A 19,470-nucleotide genomic window follows, 5' to 3' on the forward strand; every position below is an offset into this window, starting at 1 on the left:
GTAACGTCAAATGGTCACCTGCCCACACAGAATTCATTGAAGAACTACAAGCTCCTAAAACAGAACAATACCTCTCAGCTGGTTCTATTTTGAATCATATTGAAGCAAAATTGATTTTACAGGAAAGCAATGGCTTAAAAAATTGGGGTTGTGTAAATATTTTTCAATTGATAACTTGTTAGTATTTTCAAAAATTAAATATGGGGAATGCCTCTTGAGAACAAAACAGTTTTGCTTGGAAACTTTCCAGAAAATTAGGCATTTTTCAAAGGTACTATTTGCTATCAGACAGAGTGGTCTCATAGATATTGAAAAAAAGGTGCATTTTCAAGTATAAATCAATGTGATCATAAAGAAAGTTTTATAATGGCCCCTCATTAGTGAACTAGCAGCTACTGAGTGCCAATATCCTGTCACTGTAGAATAAATGTCTTGCTTCATCAAAGACCTCATTCAAAATGAGAGGCTATACATAAGCTTGATACTTCTTCCACAAATTGACAGGCAATGAAATAATATAAAGAGACCCAGATATGGTATGTGGAGGTGTGTTCTTAGCCTGAACTACAATTTTATTCCATGTATTCTACTCTCTGGGTCTCAGTTTCAGCATATACACGTAATGCAATGTTTCTAGGTTTGTGATGCAAATACTTTGTAAACCTTAAAGTTCAATGGAAGTCAAAATAATCAAATTAAAGAATTTCAATACTAGATGTTGCTGCTAAAGCCCTACTAAGTTCTCACATAGTGGTATGGAGGGAGCACTAGATTCTTGAAGGCTAATCAATCAATCCCTCAATCATTAATAATTTATGAAGTACCTACTAGGTGCTAGGAATTATACTAAGTATTGATGCACATACAATGAAATAGACAATATATCTAGTTAATGAACTTAAATTCTAATATGGGACACAAGTATATATAGGATAAATATAAAGTGAATGAACAAAAATATTTACAAAGTAGTTAAATACCGTACAGTTTGAGAGAAAGAAAATCAGAAGGTACAGGGTTCAGGAAAGGCTTTATGCAGGTGGTAACAGATGAATTTTCATTTTCCATCTGTAGCGCTGCTTGATTTGAACTTCTTGAACATGATACTCCATCCAGGATAAGATGCTTACCAAACATCTCCACATGCTGTTAACTGATACTTAGCACCTTCCCAATTCCTCAGCATTCTCTGCTCTCTGATTGGAGAGCAGAGTAGTAAACACCTCCTAAAGCTTTCTTTTAAAAAATGAATGCGACCTGGACTTTCCAGATAATTATGCAGTTCTGCAGCTCTGTTTGGTTAGAACCCCATAAACCATAATGCTTGGGGGCCAGGTGCCCATGGGTGGTCTCTCACCTTTTCAGCTTCCTTCTGTGTGTTGCCATCCCCTTTAGATTTAAAGACTTGGAATCTTTTATTTTTATATTTTTAGCTCTTTGAGGACAAGGACTGTTTTTTTTTTCTAATTTATTTCTGCAGAACTTAGGACAATGCCTGGCATATTATTGGTGCTTAATAAATGTTTATTGAATCAAAGTATTATTTAATTGAAGAGAGGTACTCTATCAGTTGGAGATAAGGAAGTGGTACATTTCGTGCCTGGAGGGTGGCTAATGCAAAGGCATAAAAGGGAAGGGAAAGGGAATACATATTCATTATGCATTTATGTTCTAGACACTATGCTAAGTGCCTTACAAATATCTCATCTGAGGCAGGTGATCATGTCCTATGTGAGGAATGGAAAGAAAGCCACTTTTCCTCGATCAGAGAGCTAGTAAGGGAATAATATCTGATGAGACCTACAAGATGTATTGGACCTACATTATGAAAGGCTTTAAAAACAAAACAGAGGAATTTATATTTGGTCTTAGAAGGAATAATAAATATTTAGTAACTGTCAGTAAGCAAATATTGTGCCAGGGCTAAGCACCAAATAGGAACCAGGAAGCCACTAAAGTTGATGGAGTAGGGGAGTCACATCCTTTAGACCTGTGTTTAACAGTAATCACCTTGGTTACACTGTGGAAGATAGAACAGAGTAGGCAGAGACCCAAGAGAGGTAAACCAATTAGGACATTATTTAATCAACCTTGGTAGGCATTGAAGAAACTCTGAACTCAAGTCCATCTTATTAGTAGAGGGGAGGGCATGGATGTGAGATATCAATATGAAAGTAAAAATAGAAATATTTGGCAACAGGTTGTTTATGTGGGGTAAGGGATAGTGAGGAGTCCAGGGTAATGTTGAGGTTATGAACCCAGGAAACTACATGTACCTTCAGCAAAAAGAGAAGTTTGAAAAAAAGAGAAGGCTTCAGAGGGAAAATAATGAGTTCAGTTGTGAAAATGTTGAGTGTATGAAGTCTTGAAGAAACATCATGGGAGTTGATAAGGAGAAAAATTATAGAAGGAAGAGAAAAGAAGGCCTAGGAAAGAACCTTCGAGAATACTGACATGGGAGAGATGATAAGGCAGGAAATGAGACTGAGAGTGATGAGCTGAGGAGCAGTCATCAATCATGTAATTAACATGCATTTATTACTTAAGCTCTTTGTGGCAAGTGGAGCACTGGAAATTCAGAGAAAGGCAAAAACAGTCCATATACTCAAGGAGATCACATTCTAATCAGGCAGACAATATGTAAATAACTAGTTGCATACAAAAGGTAAACAGTAAATGGAAGACAATCTCAGAGGGGAAGGCACTAGCAGCCCTGAGATTGGGGAAGATCTGTAGAAAGTGGGATTAGAGATGAATCTTGATGAAGTCAGGGAACATAACAAGGGAAGATAGAATCATAGGGGACCGCCAATTCAAAGGCACAGAAGTGGGGAATGGAGAGCTGTATGTAAAGAATAGCAAGTAGGCCTGGAAGATAAGAGTGTGTTGGAGGGGTGGGTTAGTACAATGGTTATGAAGACTAGCAAGGTAGTAAACATCCAGGTTATGAAGATGTTTGCTTCGAAAGTCAAATGCAGGGCTTTATATTTGATTGTGAAAGTAACAGGGAGCTACAGGAATTTATTGAGAAATAGGGTATATGAATGGGGGCATGATGGAGATAGAGACATAGGCAAGCACAATTATAATGAAAATCCATTAAAATGGTTGTTATATATTATAATTAGTATGATATATCCAGATTATATTGTTGGCGAAACCATGTTGTTTCTCTACCCTCTGAACAAAACTATGTACAAATAATGCTTGGTATGATATATAGTAATGTTAATGAGGTGATTCTTCTATCCTCAGCATGGCTACAACACAGCAGTTACATTTAATAATCAAAATGCATTTATTAAGTTCTTACTACATACAAGGCACTATGCAAGACAATGGTTATCCAAATATTTAAAAATGATTGTCCTTGACCTCAAGGAGATAGCATTCAACCGGAGGAGGTATAGTAATACATAAAAAAGTATAATACAAAGTCGGGAATGATAGTGACAGAGGAGAGATCTAGACCAAGTGTTTTAGGAAAATTCCAAAAGGGAGGAAACACTTGCAGCCAAAGAAAAATGAGGGAGGCTACATGGAGGAAGTGATACATCTACTGAACCTTCAAGGAAGATAGGAGTTGTGAAATACAGAGCTGAGGAACCAATCAATTCAAGAACAGCAGATGGCCTCCCATTAGAATGCGGGTTCTTTGAGGGAAATGAAAATATTTTTGCCTTTCTTTGCATCCCAAGCACTTAGCATACAGTATGTCATAACTGCTTGTTGACTATTGATTGACTGACTTGCATGAGTGAAAAGTATGGGGGTGATTTTCCTCAAAGAGAATTTAAGGAAGAAAAATGTGAATGGGAAGGTGAGAAGGGCTAGAGTAGAGCCAGATTGAAGAGAGCTTTAAAAACAAAGTCATGATAAAGTTAATAATAGGAAGACAATGAAAATTCTGAACAGGAGAGTGACTTGGTTAGATATATACATTAGGAAACTTTTTATATTCCTGTAACATTTATTATTCTAGAAAAAATATTCCTGCACTAATAATTATGCTTTTTTTAAAAAGATGAATGTTTTAGGGGTGGCTAGGTGGCATAGTGAATAGAGAACTGGACCTGGAGTCAGGAGGACCTGAGTACTAGCCATGTCACCTTGGGCAAGTTGTTTAACCCCAATTGCCCTGCCCCTCACCTTCAAAAAGCAAAAAAAAAAAAACAAAAGCAAAAAGATAAATGCTCTGGACCAGGCCTAGCTCAGGCCAGTCCAGGAATTCAGTTTTAGGCCTACAACACAATAAAACACTTGTGAATAATACAATTCACTTTAAAATTACTTACAATAATAATGAAAAGGATAAAATTTGCTAAAAAATAGACACTGCTCCCTTCTATTTCTATATTGGTTCAGACAACAAAGCTAGGTCAGAGACATGTCACATTAGGTAATGGAAATTTTGCCAGACCCTGGGCTGGGCTCTTTATCTCTTTGATGACAAAGAAGCCTTGTCTTCTGACCAATTAAATTCTGAGAACGGCTTACTTGCTATCTTAAAGAGAAACCCATGAAGTTTTCATTAAGACAAAACACCATCCCTAAAAGAACTAGGTGCTTTACAAACTCATAAAGTCCCTTCTCCTTACAGCAAACTCTTCACAATATTCTTTTTTTTCCTTTTGGAGGGCAATTGGGGTTAAGTAACTTGCCCAAGGTTACATGGCTAGTTTTTTTTTTTTGTGTGGGTGTTAAGTGTCTGAGTGACCGAACTCTGGTCCTCCTGACTCCAGGGCAGGTGCTTTACTCACTGCACAACCTAGTTGCCCCTCTTTGCAATATTCTTGATTTAGACCATACTATTATAGGCTTAAATTTGACCTAATTCAGCACTGTTTATGATGATGATGATGGGCAGTGCAGTATAGTTGATAGATGACTTGTTCTGGAGTTAGAAAGAGCTGTGTTTCATCTTGCCTCTGGAATATACTAGTTGTGTAATTCTGAGCAGGTCACTAAACCTCTTCAATACCCCAGGCAATTCACTACAACTATAAATTCCAAATGAACTGGGCATAGATGGAGAGAGTTACTCACAGGAAGAACATATAGTACACAATGAAATTACAGGTCCAGCCCTACCCCTGCCCCTCTTCCCCAGGTAATAAAAAAAGGAAAGGACAACCACAACAGACATTTATATATTGCTTTAGGCAAAGCATTTTTGTTTTCTTAATATCATATATAAAAGGGTTTTACTACTAAGGAAATCTTGTTTTAATGTAGTCTTATAAGTAATGTGGCCTTAAGGTTCATGTCTGAATGAGGTTTTAGTGTATTCTCATTTTCCAAATAAAATAGAAAACCAGTTTAAGGGATTCCCAACAAACTGCTTGTATTACACACGAATACCAAAATCAAGGTTAAAAGGAGGTCTTCACCACTGGGCTAAAGTCTTTTACTTGTAGTAGCTTCTCAATTCACATACATAATACTTGTTTAAAAGTGAGAAAAGTTTTAGCATAGATAGATCTATCCCAGTATTAAAATGATAAACAAAAATCCTACCTGGTCACAAGGAGAACAGCATTTATTTGCCATTTTCATCTGGAGAAAGAAGTGAAGAGTCAGTTTAACAAGAATGTTAATGCTATAATTTTTCAAGCTGTCTATTTGGCAGTTGAAATTAATTAGCAACACAAAATGCCCTTGGACAAAGTTTTATTTTTTGTGGTATATTTCTTTTTAAATCATAGAACTGTTCAACAAGTCCTAAATTTATTCACACAATTCTGATAAGGAGAACAATCATAAAAATGTAATTAAGAGACTCTTAAGAAGGTAAAAGTTCAATTTAAATGAGACTATAGACCAGCAGATTCCTCTGCCACTGTTATCAACTAGGGATTATCATGTTGGAACCAGTTGACTCCCAGGATTATTGTATTCAATCAATGTTGTGAAAAAAATAATTTTGCTTTTCTAGTTTCTAGTCTCTTTCGTAAAATGAGGGGTTTGCATGAGGAGGTCTTTATACTAGTCCCTTTTAGCTGTGCCACTCCATGATTCTTTCAAATAATCTAAAGATGCATTAAAAATATAAAGGACTATCAGCATATAGGACTTAAAGGGGTATATCAGGAAGGCTGAATTTAGATTCAGAATTCTTGGATTCAGATTTTCTTTGTCATTTTGTTACTTGTATGAATTTCACCTCTTGGGTTTGTCTGAAGGTAACTCATGTATAAAATGGAGGGGGGAGGGAGAACATGGTGGCTTATGAAGGGCATGTTCTGCTTCTTTCTGCTATTAAACTCTTTGATCCTATTACTGACAGGTTATAAAGTATTGATCTAAAGCATACTTGTTTCACATTAAGGATCTTAGGATGGGCAATACATTGAACCAAACACACATCTGGGGATTCTATTTGATTCATCCCTCCATATATACTTCAGAAGTCACATTTATTCAAACTAAAACAGTTGCAAAAATAATAATTTTTAAAAACTATGTTTAACATTAAATTTATTATATGTATTCATTGAAAACATAAATCCTTTGAGATTGAAAGAGAAAGTGTTGGACCTATGATCTTATTGATATGAAGAACTCCCAGAATGAGGAAACTCACACTATCAATGCAAACTGGGATCTTCTCTGCCAATTATTAAGTCAAAGTTTTCTAGAGCACTGAGAGAGTCAAATTGCTCAAAATCATACAGCTTGCTCAAAATCATACAGCTAGTATGTGTCAGAGGAATGACTTGAAAACGGCTCTTTCTGAATTTGAGATCATGTATCTACTACTCCAAGGCTGTCCCTTTGAACTTTCAAACAAGACATACTTATTGTATTATTTATATATCACGGATGCTCTAAAATGAATGATTTGTAAACAGTAAGGAAATAAATGTGTTTGTCATTAGTATCATTGTTAATATTGCTTTATTTTAAAAAGATCAAGATTATAGGGATTTTCTTTCTTTTTATTTTTTGCTTTTTTTGAAGGGCAATTGGGGTTAAGTGACCTACCCAAGGTCACATGGCTAGTTAAGTGTTAAGTATCTGAGGCCAGATTTGAACTCAGGTCCTCTTGATTCTAGGGCCACTGCTCTATTCATTGTGTCACCTAGCCACCCCAAGGGATTTTATTTCTAAAGAAAAATTGGAGAAAAATCCAATTCTACTGTAGGATCTGCCTTCAAAAGAACAATATATGGAATGCCAGTTCAAGTTGAAGGTCTCTCCTTGGTAGTTGTATTTTGGTAAATTTTATCCAGATGTCACAACCAGTTTTTTTTCTAAAAGTCTTTGGAGTCCAAAATATCATATTATAGAATGGATAACATAATGGAGGTTGCGCTGGCCTATTTGGTGGAAAGAAAGACCAATTTCACATCTATAGATTAGAATATCATAACAGCTTCCTGGTTCAAAGAATGTATTTTTTTTTTTTTACTTTTGGGAAGATTCATCCAAGACAAACTAAGGTGTGAGAAGATATGCTGGACTGAAAACAGTTGGAGAACTCATTCTCTTGATGGGTGTGAAGCTACTCAGGATCAACCTTAGGCTGAGTCAGAACTGACTATTTAGTGTGTTTAAAAATAAAACAAAATATGTCTGTTCCAAAATGATGGCCCCCAAATTTCCATAATTTTTAATTCCCACGAATATTGTTCCTTTGAGTATTAAATCATTAGTTCTTCAGAATGCATCTTTTAGAAGACAAAGGTGTCATCTAGGAATAGGATCATGAAGATTATGCATGGGAAAGGATGCTAGATATGTAGACGGAAGACCTTGGTTCAAATCCTTGCTTTGCTAAATATTACTTTTATAATATTGGGCAAGTCACTTAACCTCTCTTGGCCTCTGTACCTCTTCTGTAAAATGAGGAGCTGGGATAAGATGACCTTTAATATATTTTTCAGGTCACAGCTATGATCCAAGGCAGCTATGTAGCACATGTACAGATTCAGACTTTTAGTCAGGAAGCCCTGAATTAAACTGCCTCAGATACTTACTATCTGTGTGGCTCTGGGAAAGTAATATAACCTCTTTGTGTCTCAGTTTCTTTATCTGTAAAATGGGGATTTCAAAAGTGCCTTTCTCACAGGGTTGCTGTGAGGCTCAAATAAGTTATTATATATAAAGTGCTTTGTTAACCTTAATATAATATTTAAATGTGGGCTATTTTTTCCTATGTTATTTTCCTATGATTCTAAGATGCGGCACAATTAAAGGGAAAGGAAAGGAAAACAGAATGCTTGATATGTTGATCAGAAGCAAGACAGAACAATTCCAAGAAGGATGGAAAAGGGCAGGGCTAAGCACTAGGGATATGAAAAGAGGTAGAAGATAGTCCCTTCCCTCAAAGACCTTACAGTTGACTAGTGGTAACAGCATGGAGAACAAATATATACAAAGCAAGCTATAAACAGGATAAATGGAAAATAATTAAAAGAGGGAAAGCACTAGAATTAAGAGGGGTTGGGGAAAGCTTCCTGTAGAAGATGGGATTTTACTTGGGATTTAAAAGAAGCCAAGGAGGTCAGTAATCAGAGTGGAGGAGGGACAGCATTTCAGGCATGGGGGACATCCAGAGCCACATATATGTGCATGTATATACATTTGTATACACACATATGCATATACACATATATCCAACACTCTGAATTTATGTGTACATGGTACGAGTGTACATATATGCACATGTTTCTGTATATATGTATTTAGGTGTGTATACAAACACATACACACATGTATGTATCTACATACACTTGTCTCTGCTGTTTGAATGTAAACTCCCTGAGAGAGGCCATTTTTTGGTTGTTTTTATCCTTAGCAATCAAAACAGTGTCTAGTATGCAGTAGATACTTGATAAATGTTTGTTGATCAATAGATTTCCTTGAAAATATAATATAAATATGTATTATAAACATTGAGGTTCCCTAAATCTTTAGATTCTAGAAGAGTTCATATATGAAAAACTTATTCAAAAAAAGCAAAGCAAGTATTTGTAACTGTAAGGCAAAATTTTTGTTTGTTTCTTTTGTTTTTAACATTTGTTTTCTGGGGAAACTTCCACTGTGGATCTTGGGAAGTTTTTCATATAATCACTCAGTTTCACAATCCAAATTCAAAATCAGGCTTCCTGATTCAAAATCAAGTTCTCTTACTGTTGTGTCATGTTGCCTCAGAATTAATATTTAATATTTACAAAATTACAAAGTATCTGGGTGGATAGTGAAAATATTCTTCATCTGCATGTTTGGAAATTGGCTTCAGTACTACACTACACTAAAAGACACTAAATGAGAAATCAGAAGAGCTGGGCTTTAGTTCTCCCCCCCCCCCAACTGTCCCTTACCTCTGTCCAGTTTCTTTAAATGAAGATAATAATATTTACACTGACTATTTTACAGAATTTTGTGGGGATCAAATGAGGCAATTGATGTGAAAGTATAAAGTACAAGGAGATATAAGGCAACTGTAAAGTAATGAATAGTTGGAAAAAAATCTGGATGACTATTTTTCATTCATAACTTTTATAGGTATTTTAGGAAGGCTCTAAAATACAGCAAGTTGACTAAAGACTAATTAATGACAATATTGCTCCTCTGAATGATTGAATATGACAATGCAAAAGTAGCAAGGTTGGGAAAATGTATATACATACATTTTGTAGTGTCAAATCGCCAATGTTAGCTGATACTGCCCTTAGCCAGTCAGCACTCTCTTGGGATGTATAAAACTGAATGATGCCCGTACTGACTCCATCCAGGGCTAGCACTTCAAAGGCATTAGATCTGCAGGGAGAGGGAAGAATATCATGCTATGACTCTGTTCCTATACTATCTGATAGACTTCTGCACCATTCTTTTGCAAGGAATAAAAAAAAAAGAGCAAAGACATTTGAAATTCAGTGAGTGCTGTTTTCTTTCTTTCTTTCTTTTTTTTACTACAGTTTATACTTAACCTTTCAAAAAATATTATTCAGTACGGTCATAGAGTAGAGAGATTGTGCTCATAGACCTGACATATTTAAGTGATTTTGTTAAATATCTGTTGGAATTAAGTTAAAAACTTTCAAATCCCTCACCACCAAGAGTCATCTCTTATATAATAAAAACTTAAAAAGGGAATTCACAAAGGTAATAACTATTTCTTATAGAACTTTTGATGTTATCTCTTTATAATATCTCCAGTAATAATTGGTTCAGAGTTCATTTATTATAACCTTTAAATCTGCTAACAACATGATGATGGCATATATCAAAGTCATTCCTACACATCACTTAAGATATATTGAATCACAAAATCGTATACATATATTCATTTCTTACAGCAGCGATTTGAGATAGTTCTTGAATGGCTAGCAAATAACCAAAGTCAGTCCAAGCAATTTAGGGACAAAAGATAAACTTTCTAATTCTTCAGCATTTTATTCGTGAAGCCATACTCCTCCCTCCAAAAATTAACTGCTTTTAAAGCATTTTCACATGTTATTTCCAGGGGAAAAAATGGAATCTGAATTTTAGTTAATTTTTTTCAAAGGTTATTATCTTGTCTTTGGAGGGGGGCTATTGATATGCAGTTCCTCAGCATGAAATGTAGTTAAAATGAAAATAAATAGTAGCTTACTTTAATATAAAATGTGAAATTTGTAAGGAATTTCTTCACATCAACTCTGTAAGATACATAGTACAAATATCATCACAACTCCATTTTATAGATGATGAAACTTACACATTGAAGGAAGCTAACCATTATACAATACATTTAAAATTATTTTGCTTTAATCAACCAAGATCTTCCTTTTTACCCTCCCACCCCAACTCTCTACCCCAATTTCGAACACAAGACAAACAAAACACATTAAAATATGTATAGTCAATCAAAGAAAATTTCCACATTGGCCATTTCAAAAAGTAATTGTCCTTTTTCTACATTCAGAGCCTCTCTGTTAGGAGGTAGGTAGCACATTTCATATTTTTTTTTCTGGGATCCTGTTTGATTATTATGCAGACAAGAGTTATGGAAAATAGATTTTCATTGCATTTATATACCATAACTTGTTCATTTATTCTTCAATTTATCAGCACCCTCTCAGATTCCCACTCTTTGCCACCTCAAAAGGAACTATAAATATTGCTTAATACTAATTTCCCCTTTATCTACCTGTGATAGTAATGGCAATTAAAGATTCCCCTGTATTGGCTTGGTTTTCAAATTGATTGTATTAAAACCCAGAGTTTGTTAATCCCACCTGTGGGATGGGCTTGTTGATGTGAAAAGAAAGTCCTGAAGTGGGAGGAGCTGGTGATGTAGATTTGGAGAGACAAGAGAGAGGCGGAAGTTCTTTTTGGAAGCAGCACCTCGTGGAGAGGGAGAGACTAAGAGATTGCTGGTGGCCGCTTTGAATTGCCCTGGACTTTTGAGACCTGCCCCCTGAGCTGCCAAGGACTGAGGAGACATGGCTGTTTTGCTGGTACTTTGTCTGTCTGTTTTGATGTTATTTTGCCAGATTTGTCCACTGGTGAAAGACTGTCCTGTTGAAGAAGTCCTGGAACCTGGCATTTGGTTAAGAAGGCCTGAGACTGTCCTGCAGACAGAGAGTGAATACTGTCCACTGGTGAGGGACAGTACTGAGAGTGAGTACTGTCCACTGGTGAGGGACAGTACTGTTGTTGCAGGGGTCTGGAGACTGTCCGGCAGACAGAATGAACACTGTCCACTGGTGAAGGACAGTGCTGTTGTTGCAGGGGTCTGGGAGCCTTTCTGTTGGTTCAGAAGCCCTGAAGAAGGATTTTCTTGTTGTATGTTTACAGAAATCCTGGGAGAGGGCTTTGCTAATGTGTTCAGGGGTTCTAGGACTGTTCTACAGACAGAGGATAAATTCATGAAGGGACTGGCAATGTATCTTATGGCCTTGCTAAGCCTTGTCTCTCCAGGAACTAAGATTGCTGAGAACTTGCCTCGTGTCAAGATGAAGAAAAGACCTCCATTTGGGTATTAAGTGCTGTGCTTAAACTTGATGTAACTTTGGGGTAGATTCAATTGTGATCCAGGGGTGGGGAACTTTTGACCTTTTTGTGTTCTATGGTTGAGCAAATGAATGTATTTTACTTATGTTTGGAAACTAATCTCCATTTGAGAAGAGGGGCTTTGTGGTGGACTTAATTAAGGTATAGCCTAGGGGTGGAGAAGTATTTGGAACAGAGACTTTGTAATTGATTGAATGATTGGAAAGTCCTGGGGTGGGGTAGGCCTTGGAGATGATTTAATCACACTTAGTAAATGCTGTATTTTGAATGATGTCATGTTTTGATCTTCTCTGTTCTGGGTTTGTTACTGAATAAAATAGAGAGCACCTATGCTGGTATTTTGAACCTGGGAAGTTGCCTTTCTTTTGGCATTACATTACACTACCCTCTTTCTAATTCCCCCCTTTCCTCTTCTTTCCTTTCCCTCCAATTTGACTATTGATTGAAATTCATTTCTGTATCCACCTCTGTGTAGGTACATTTTCTTCCTTCTTTTGAACAGGCACTTCTCCCAACCTTCTTCCTTATTTGTAGAGATGTGTATTTGTGCACCCTGATTATGTATGATAATTTATTCTAACTTTCCTTTTCCTCACACCCCACCCACAGTTTATTGCTCTCTCTTTTTTCTTTTTTCCATTCCTTATTTACAAAACAGAACTACTCCCAGGCATCCTTTACTTGTACTCCCACTATGAGTCTTAATGGTAAAAGTTTTCAGAGCAAACACATGTATTTTTTCTCCATATTTGAAAGCAAACAATTTATTCTTGTTTAATCTTTTATTTTTTTTTCATCCAGGGGAACTTTTAAAAATTTCTCTTCACTCCTATGTTTGAACTTAGTAGTTTCTCTGTAGGTCTGGTCTTTTTTTAATCAGGAATGCTTGGAAGTCATTCATTTCTTTAAAGGTTTGTTTTTTTACCCCTGTACAATTATACTTAGATTTGTTGGGTAAGATATTCTGGGCTGTAAACCCATGTCATTTGCTTTATTGACTATCATATTCTAAGTTCTCTGATTTTTTTGTTCTGGTGGCTGCTAAATTGTGTGTAATCCTTACTATGACTTTTCAGTACTTTTATTATTTCTTTCTGGCTGCTTGGATCTGGAAGCTCCATATTTTGTTGATATTGTCTATTGAGTTGAAAAGATGTCAGACTGGCTTTCTTCTATTTTTATCTTATGCATTACCAAAATTATTTTTGTTACAGCCATTTTCTTTTAAAATATTTTATTTATTTCCCCCCATTTAATAGTATTTTATTTTTTTCAAATTATACATAAAGATAGTTTTCAACATTCACTTGTGTAAGATTGAGTACCATTTTTTTCTCCCTTCCTTTTTTTCTCTCCCCCTTCCCCAAGAAGATAAGCAAACTGATATAGGCTCTACATGTACAATCATACTAAATATATTTCCACCTTGGTCAAGTTCTAAAAGAAGAATCAGAATAAAAGGGAATAACCATGAGGAATAAAAACAACAACAAAAAAGAGAGAATGGTATACTATGATCTATATTCAGACTCCATAGTTTTTTATCTGGATGTGGATAGCATTTTCCATCATGATTCTTTTGGAATTTTCTTGGATTGTGATGAGCTGAATCTACCAAAGTTGGTCATAACTCAATGTTTCTGTTACTATGTACAATGTTCTCCTGGTTCTGTTTACTTCACTCAGCATCAGTTCACATAAGTCTTTCTAGGTTTTTTTTCCTGAAAACCACTTACTCATCATTTCTTTGAAAACAATAATATTCCATTATATTAATATACCACAACTTGTCCAGTCATTCCCCAATTGATGGGCATTCTCTCAATTTCCAATTATTTGTCACCACAAAAAGAGTGGCTATAAATATTTTTGTACATGTGGGTCCTGGGAGGGGAAAATATCTCACACTGACCTTTTGTTGGCTATGCTGCTACAGAATTCTTTTTGATACATTATTTTAAAGTTGTTTGGAGGGGAATGTTGTAAGAGTTCTGCTACTGTCTTTCCTCTACTTCATCATCTTGGCTATGTCTTCTCTGGGCAATTTTATTTTAGTTTCCTTGAAATATGATGTAAATTCTTTTATGGTCAAGGCATTCAGATAATATAATGATTTTCCATTTTTTTTTCTTTTTGATCAAGTTGTCCTAATCAGTTGCTTTTGTGATGAGATACCTTATATTTACTTGTGTTTTTTTTCTTTTATTTTTTTCAGTTTTTTGACTTTGATTTAATATTTTTTTTCTTTTTTGGAGAACACTTGGGGTTAAGTGACCTGCCCAAGGTCATGCAGCTAATTTTTTATGTTAAAAGTCTGAGGCCAGATTTGAACTCAGGTACTCCTGACTCCAGGGCTGGTGCTCTATTCACTGTGCCACCTAGCAGCCCCTGATTTAATATTTCTTGTTGGGTCTTTGGCTTCCACTTGGTCCATTCAAATTTGCAGAGAGTTTTGCTTGGGCAAAGTTTAAACTTTCTATGTTAAGTAATTAATTTCCTTTTCAATTCTTTCTTTCACAGTTCTCACTGCTTTTTCATTTTTTTTCCTCAAGAGTTCTCATTCCATTCATAAGAAAAATTTTATCTCTTTAAGAACACTCTTGCTTCATATCTTTGAGAAATTCTAGTTGAATTTGAGCTCAATCTGTGTTTTTCTCTTAGGCAATGATTGTAGATGTTTTGGAGTTACTGACCCCCGTGCTTGCATCTTGAGGATCCCTTGCCTCCACAGTAGTTCATTATGGTGGAGTTCTTTTTTTCCCCTTTGCCCAGTTGTGAAAACTATAAGCTTTACATTGTTTGATGTTATAGTTATAATGATAGGACTCTAATACAGAGTCACTTAGGCTAAGTGGTCTTGCTGCCCATAAAGCATATAGGTAAAGACATGCAGAGTTGCACTTTTCCACTTTTCTCACCTATGTTAACTCTGTTTCAAGCAGTTAATGCTAGCAACTTTTGAACAAATAAAAACTCCTTGCTGACTGCAGCAGTCTCTGAGCCATTCCTCTTCTGCTGCCATACACAGTAATTTAGACCCTCTACCAATTTCTGGGGCTGATAATGAAATTCCTCCTTCCTGAGTCTCAACCAAGCCTAGTATTGATAAATGACTCCAAGAACTTCTTCACCACACCTGGATCTAATTAATAATGCCTCCTATAACATCTGGCACTGGGACACCACATACCTGCTCTTCACCAAGCCCATTTTTAGGGGCTTGAATCCCTACTGGGATGTGTTTTCTCCTTCAAACATCTCTTTTGCACATCTCTTTTTTCTTGTTTCTGTTGAGATAAACTCCTATCTTTTTATGTTGTCATATAGCATACATATGTGTGTGCATGTGTGTATGCTTTTTTGACTGCATACTACACAACATAAGAAAAAGCTCTTCTTTGTGCCACCTTGCTGAGTATGAATTTACTGTAAATTCCTAAGCCCAAGTATTTGCTTTAACTTGATCCATGAGGCCAAATAAAGCACAATTCTTGGAGCCCATTTCCTGAATATTGACTTGATGTTATTTCTGAATTCTGCTGTACTTCTGGAGGGAAGGTCTTGGCTAATCCTGACGATGATCCTTGTTATTTTTTTTTTCTTTGAATACTGAATATTGTATTGCTCTAAGATTTCAGGGACAGGCTAGGGAACTGAAAGCTTTCTGGGCTGCCAATGTGGTCTGATCCAGGGCAAATTCTGGATAATACTCCTCTGGACTGAGCTCTGCAAATTCTTGACCTTGCTTTGTGGGTCTGAATAAAACATTCATATAGTACATGTCCATCAGATTGTACATTCTATCATCCCCACTCTCTCACTTATTTTCATTCTCTCCCTGTCTACTGGTTACTTCCTCCACGCCTCAGTTTATCAATCAAATAGCTATTTTCCCATATCTCTCCTATCTTTTGTGGCTAAAGTCCTTGAGAAGGACATCTACATTGGATTCCCTCACAATTTTTGCTTTCCTTTCTCTCTTAATTATCTAGTTTGACTACTTACCTCATCCTTCAACCAACACTACTTGTTTCATAGTTACTAATGATCTCTTAATTGCCAAATCTAATGGCTTTTTTAAAATTATCATGCTTCTTGAACTCTCTTTACCCTTTAATATTGTTGATCACTCTCTTCTTCTCCCTAAATTTCCACAAAATTATGAAAAAAAATATAGATAACCACTCCTCAGTCTCCTTTGCTTGATCTTCATCTAAGTTGATTCCTACTAACTGTGGGCATAGCAAAGGACTATGTCCTGGGCCTTCATTTCTTCTTCCTCTATACAATTTCACTTGTTGATCTTATTAGCTCCCATGGATTCAATTTCCATCTTGACGCCTAAGATTCAGATCTATTTGTCCAGCCCTAATTTCTTTCTTGATCTTTATTCTTTTATCTCAAAATACATTTTAGACATCTTAAACTGGATTCTCTATTGATCAAAGATGTCATACTTGGGGATGCAAAACTCTGGAATGAAGCCTGAGTAAGATTAAGATGTAACTGAGAATGTTTAATAAAATAAATAAATATTTAAGACAACATAGATAATGTTTATTTGTGGTCCTCTAAGTCAACATGTGACCCACATGTTTCTCTTTGTGTTTGACACCACTGCTGTAGATGATCTTATATTCAACATATCAAAAACTGAGTTCATTATCTTTTCCCCCAAACCTTCTTTCTAACTGTCCTATTAATGTTGATTGTACCACCATTCTTTTAGCCATTTAGATGCTTAAGTTGATATCATTTTCAACTCCTCAGTTTTTCTCATATTCTATATCCAATAAGCTGTCAAGACTTGTCAATTTTACCCTCAAAACATTTCTGAAATATTCCTGCTTCTCCCCTCTGCCACTGCCACTATCCTGGTCTAAGTCCTTATTACCTCATTCATAGCTGGATTCTTGCAATAGTTTAATGTATGTTTTCATTACTAAAAGTCTTCTTCACTTCAGGTCATCCTTCACTCGTCAAAATGATCTTCCTAAATTACAGATCTAACCATTTCATTCTCCTACTCAATAAACTCCATTGCCTTCCTATCATCTCCAGGATTAAATATAAAATGTTCTGTTTGAAATCCAAAGCCCTTAATGGACTTCTACCTAATTTTCCAACCTTCTTACATGTCACATACCCCTCTCTTGCATACTCTGTGATCAGATGATACAGTATGCTTTGCTATTCCTGAAGAAGATTCTACATCTCCTGACTTTGCACATTATCATCGAATTCCCTCATGCTTTGAATGTTTTCCCTTCTCATCTCTGCTTCATGGCTTACTTGACTTCTTTCAAATCCCAGCTAAAATTCCACCCTTTACAAAAAGCCTTTCCTATTCATCCTGTATGAAGCTTGTTAGTTCATAGGTGTTTGTATGTTGTCTTCCCCATTAGACTGTGAGCCCCTTTAGATCTGGGATTTACTTTTGCACTTAGCATGGTTCTTGGCACATAGCAGACACTTAATATTCATTGGTTGCTTGCTTATTATTATCCTCTCCAAGATTCCATTTTCACATCTATAAAAGAGGGATAAAACTGCCCAAAGTACTTGCCTCACTGAGCAGCTGTGAGACTCCACAAGCCTTAAAGTATTAAATAATCTATCTATCTGTCTATCTATCTGTCTATCTGTCTGTCTGTCTGTCTGTCTGTCTGTCTGTCTGTCTATCTATCTATCTATCTATCTATCTATCTATCTATCTATCTATCTATCTATCTATCTATCTATCTATCTATCTATCTATCTATTACTGACCAGTGCTAATCAAGGTAGGTTTTAGAAAAAGATACCATTTGAATTGACATTTAAATGGTAAAGAGAAATTCAGCTATAGGAAAAGGAGTGGTAGCACTCAATTTAATATCAGCTAAAAGTCATCAAAGATAAACTAAGAGTTAGCAGATCACAACATAGGCTCATCCTGATGGCAGGGAGAGATCAAATCAGATGGGTGAGAAGGAATAAAAAAGGTTTCAAAGACAAAGTTTGCCTTTTTGTCTCATTTTGAAATAGTGGAAAATCAACTGATGAATCAGCACTTCTTAAGTTCCTACTATGTACTAAGCACTACGTGAGATTCTGGGATTACAAAGACAAGGTGAACCCTACAAAGAAAAACACAAATCATGCCAGATTTGTGACAAGGGAGTTAACATGTACACACATAGTTATTACTCCCCCCCCCCCGATAAAATAGATCGTTAAAAAGTAACCTTGAAATGAAGACAATACTTATCTGGATCATCAGAAAAGGGCTTGTCCACGTGTACTTTTATTGAGTCTTGAAGTACAATAGGAATTTGAAGAGACTGAGGTAAGGAAGGAGTGCAGGTCAGGTATGAGGGACAGCCCATGTAACAGTCCAAACAGAAAGTTGGTGTTTTACATTTAAGGAACAGCAAGAAGGGAAGTTTATCTAGACTGTAGCATGCACAGAGGGAGTATTATATAGTATGACTAGAAAGCTAAATTCTGGCCTGGTTTGGAAAGCTGATAAATGTTAAAAGGAGGAATTTCTATTTGATTCTAACAAGCTATAGGAGAATCATTAAATTTTATTGAGTAGAAAACTGAAATGCTCATACCTATGCTTTGGAAAATTCACTTTGGAAGTTATATGGAGGGTCAACTGGAGAGGGGAAACACTTAAAGAGATGTGTGTGTGTGTGTGTGTGTGTGTGTATCTGTGTGAATACAATTAAAAAATTTTTGCAATAGCTCAGGCTAGTGGAGATGAGAACCTGAACTAGGATGGTGGCCATGTGAGTGGAGAGAAGACAGATGCGAAAAATCTTGTGAGGGAAGAATTGATTAGATTTGGCAACTGACTAGATACTGGGGAGAAAGAATGGGACGTCAAGAATGACACTGGTATTGATAGTGGTAGTGACCTCAAAAAAATAGGGAAGTTAGTAGAAGGATGTATTTTGGGGGAAAATATGAGTTTTGTTTATGATGTAGGAAGAAAAAGACATTTGTTGAGTACTTACCATGTGATAGATACTGTGCTAAGCACTTTACAAATATTATTTCATGTGATTATTTTATTCTGCTATTATTATCCCCATTTTACATTTGGGGAAACTGAAATAGAGACAGATGTTAAGTAATTTGCCCACAGTTACATAGGTAGTGAGTTTCTGAGTCTGGATTTGAATTCACATGTTTCTGGCTTCACAGTCCACACTCTTTTCATTAACCTTAGCTGTTTTAGACTATATTGACTTTCATATTTGACAGATAAATTAACTTTGAGATTAATACAATACATCTAGTTTGAAATGCCCAATAGCAAGGTGGTGATGAAGGACTGAAAGGCAGGAAAGAAACTGGGACTGAATGATTGAGAAAAATTCAGTAGATTTAGCAATTAAGAGATCATTAGTAACATAAGAGAAGGCAGTTTTAGTTGAGGGATGACGTGAAAAGTCAGATTGGAAATCAGCATTTAGA

General features: G+C 35.9%; 1 protein-coding gene across 1 annotated transcript in view; it reads right to left on the bottom strand.

The window, feature by feature from the left end:
- SNTG2 (syntrophin gamma 2) overlaps positions 1-15,213 on the bottom strand; it is a 199,540-nt gene extending 184,327 nt beyond the window's left edge. The window contains exons 1-3 of the mRNA XM_069108692.1: positions 15,194-15,213; positions 9,636-9,765; positions 5,518-5,556 (exon numbers count right to left, since the gene is read on the bottom strand). Coding sequence (XP_068964793.1) covers positions 5,518-5,556; positions 9,636-9,765; positions 15,194-15,213 — 189 coding nt within the window. The remainder of the gene's footprint in view (positions 1-5,517; positions 5,557-9,635; positions 9,766-15,193) is intronic.
- Between the last annotated feature and the right edge of the window lie 4,257 nt (positions 15,214-19,470).

Source organism: Petaurus breviceps, unplaced genomic scaffold (genome assembly GCF_028583685.1).
Source record: "Petaurus breviceps papuanus isolate PSGF00001 unplaced genomic scaffold, PetGlider_PUasm1.0 90418, whole genome shotgun sequence".
NCBI lineage: Eukaryota > Metazoa > Chordata > Mammalia > Diprotodontia > Petauridae > Petaurus > Petaurus breviceps.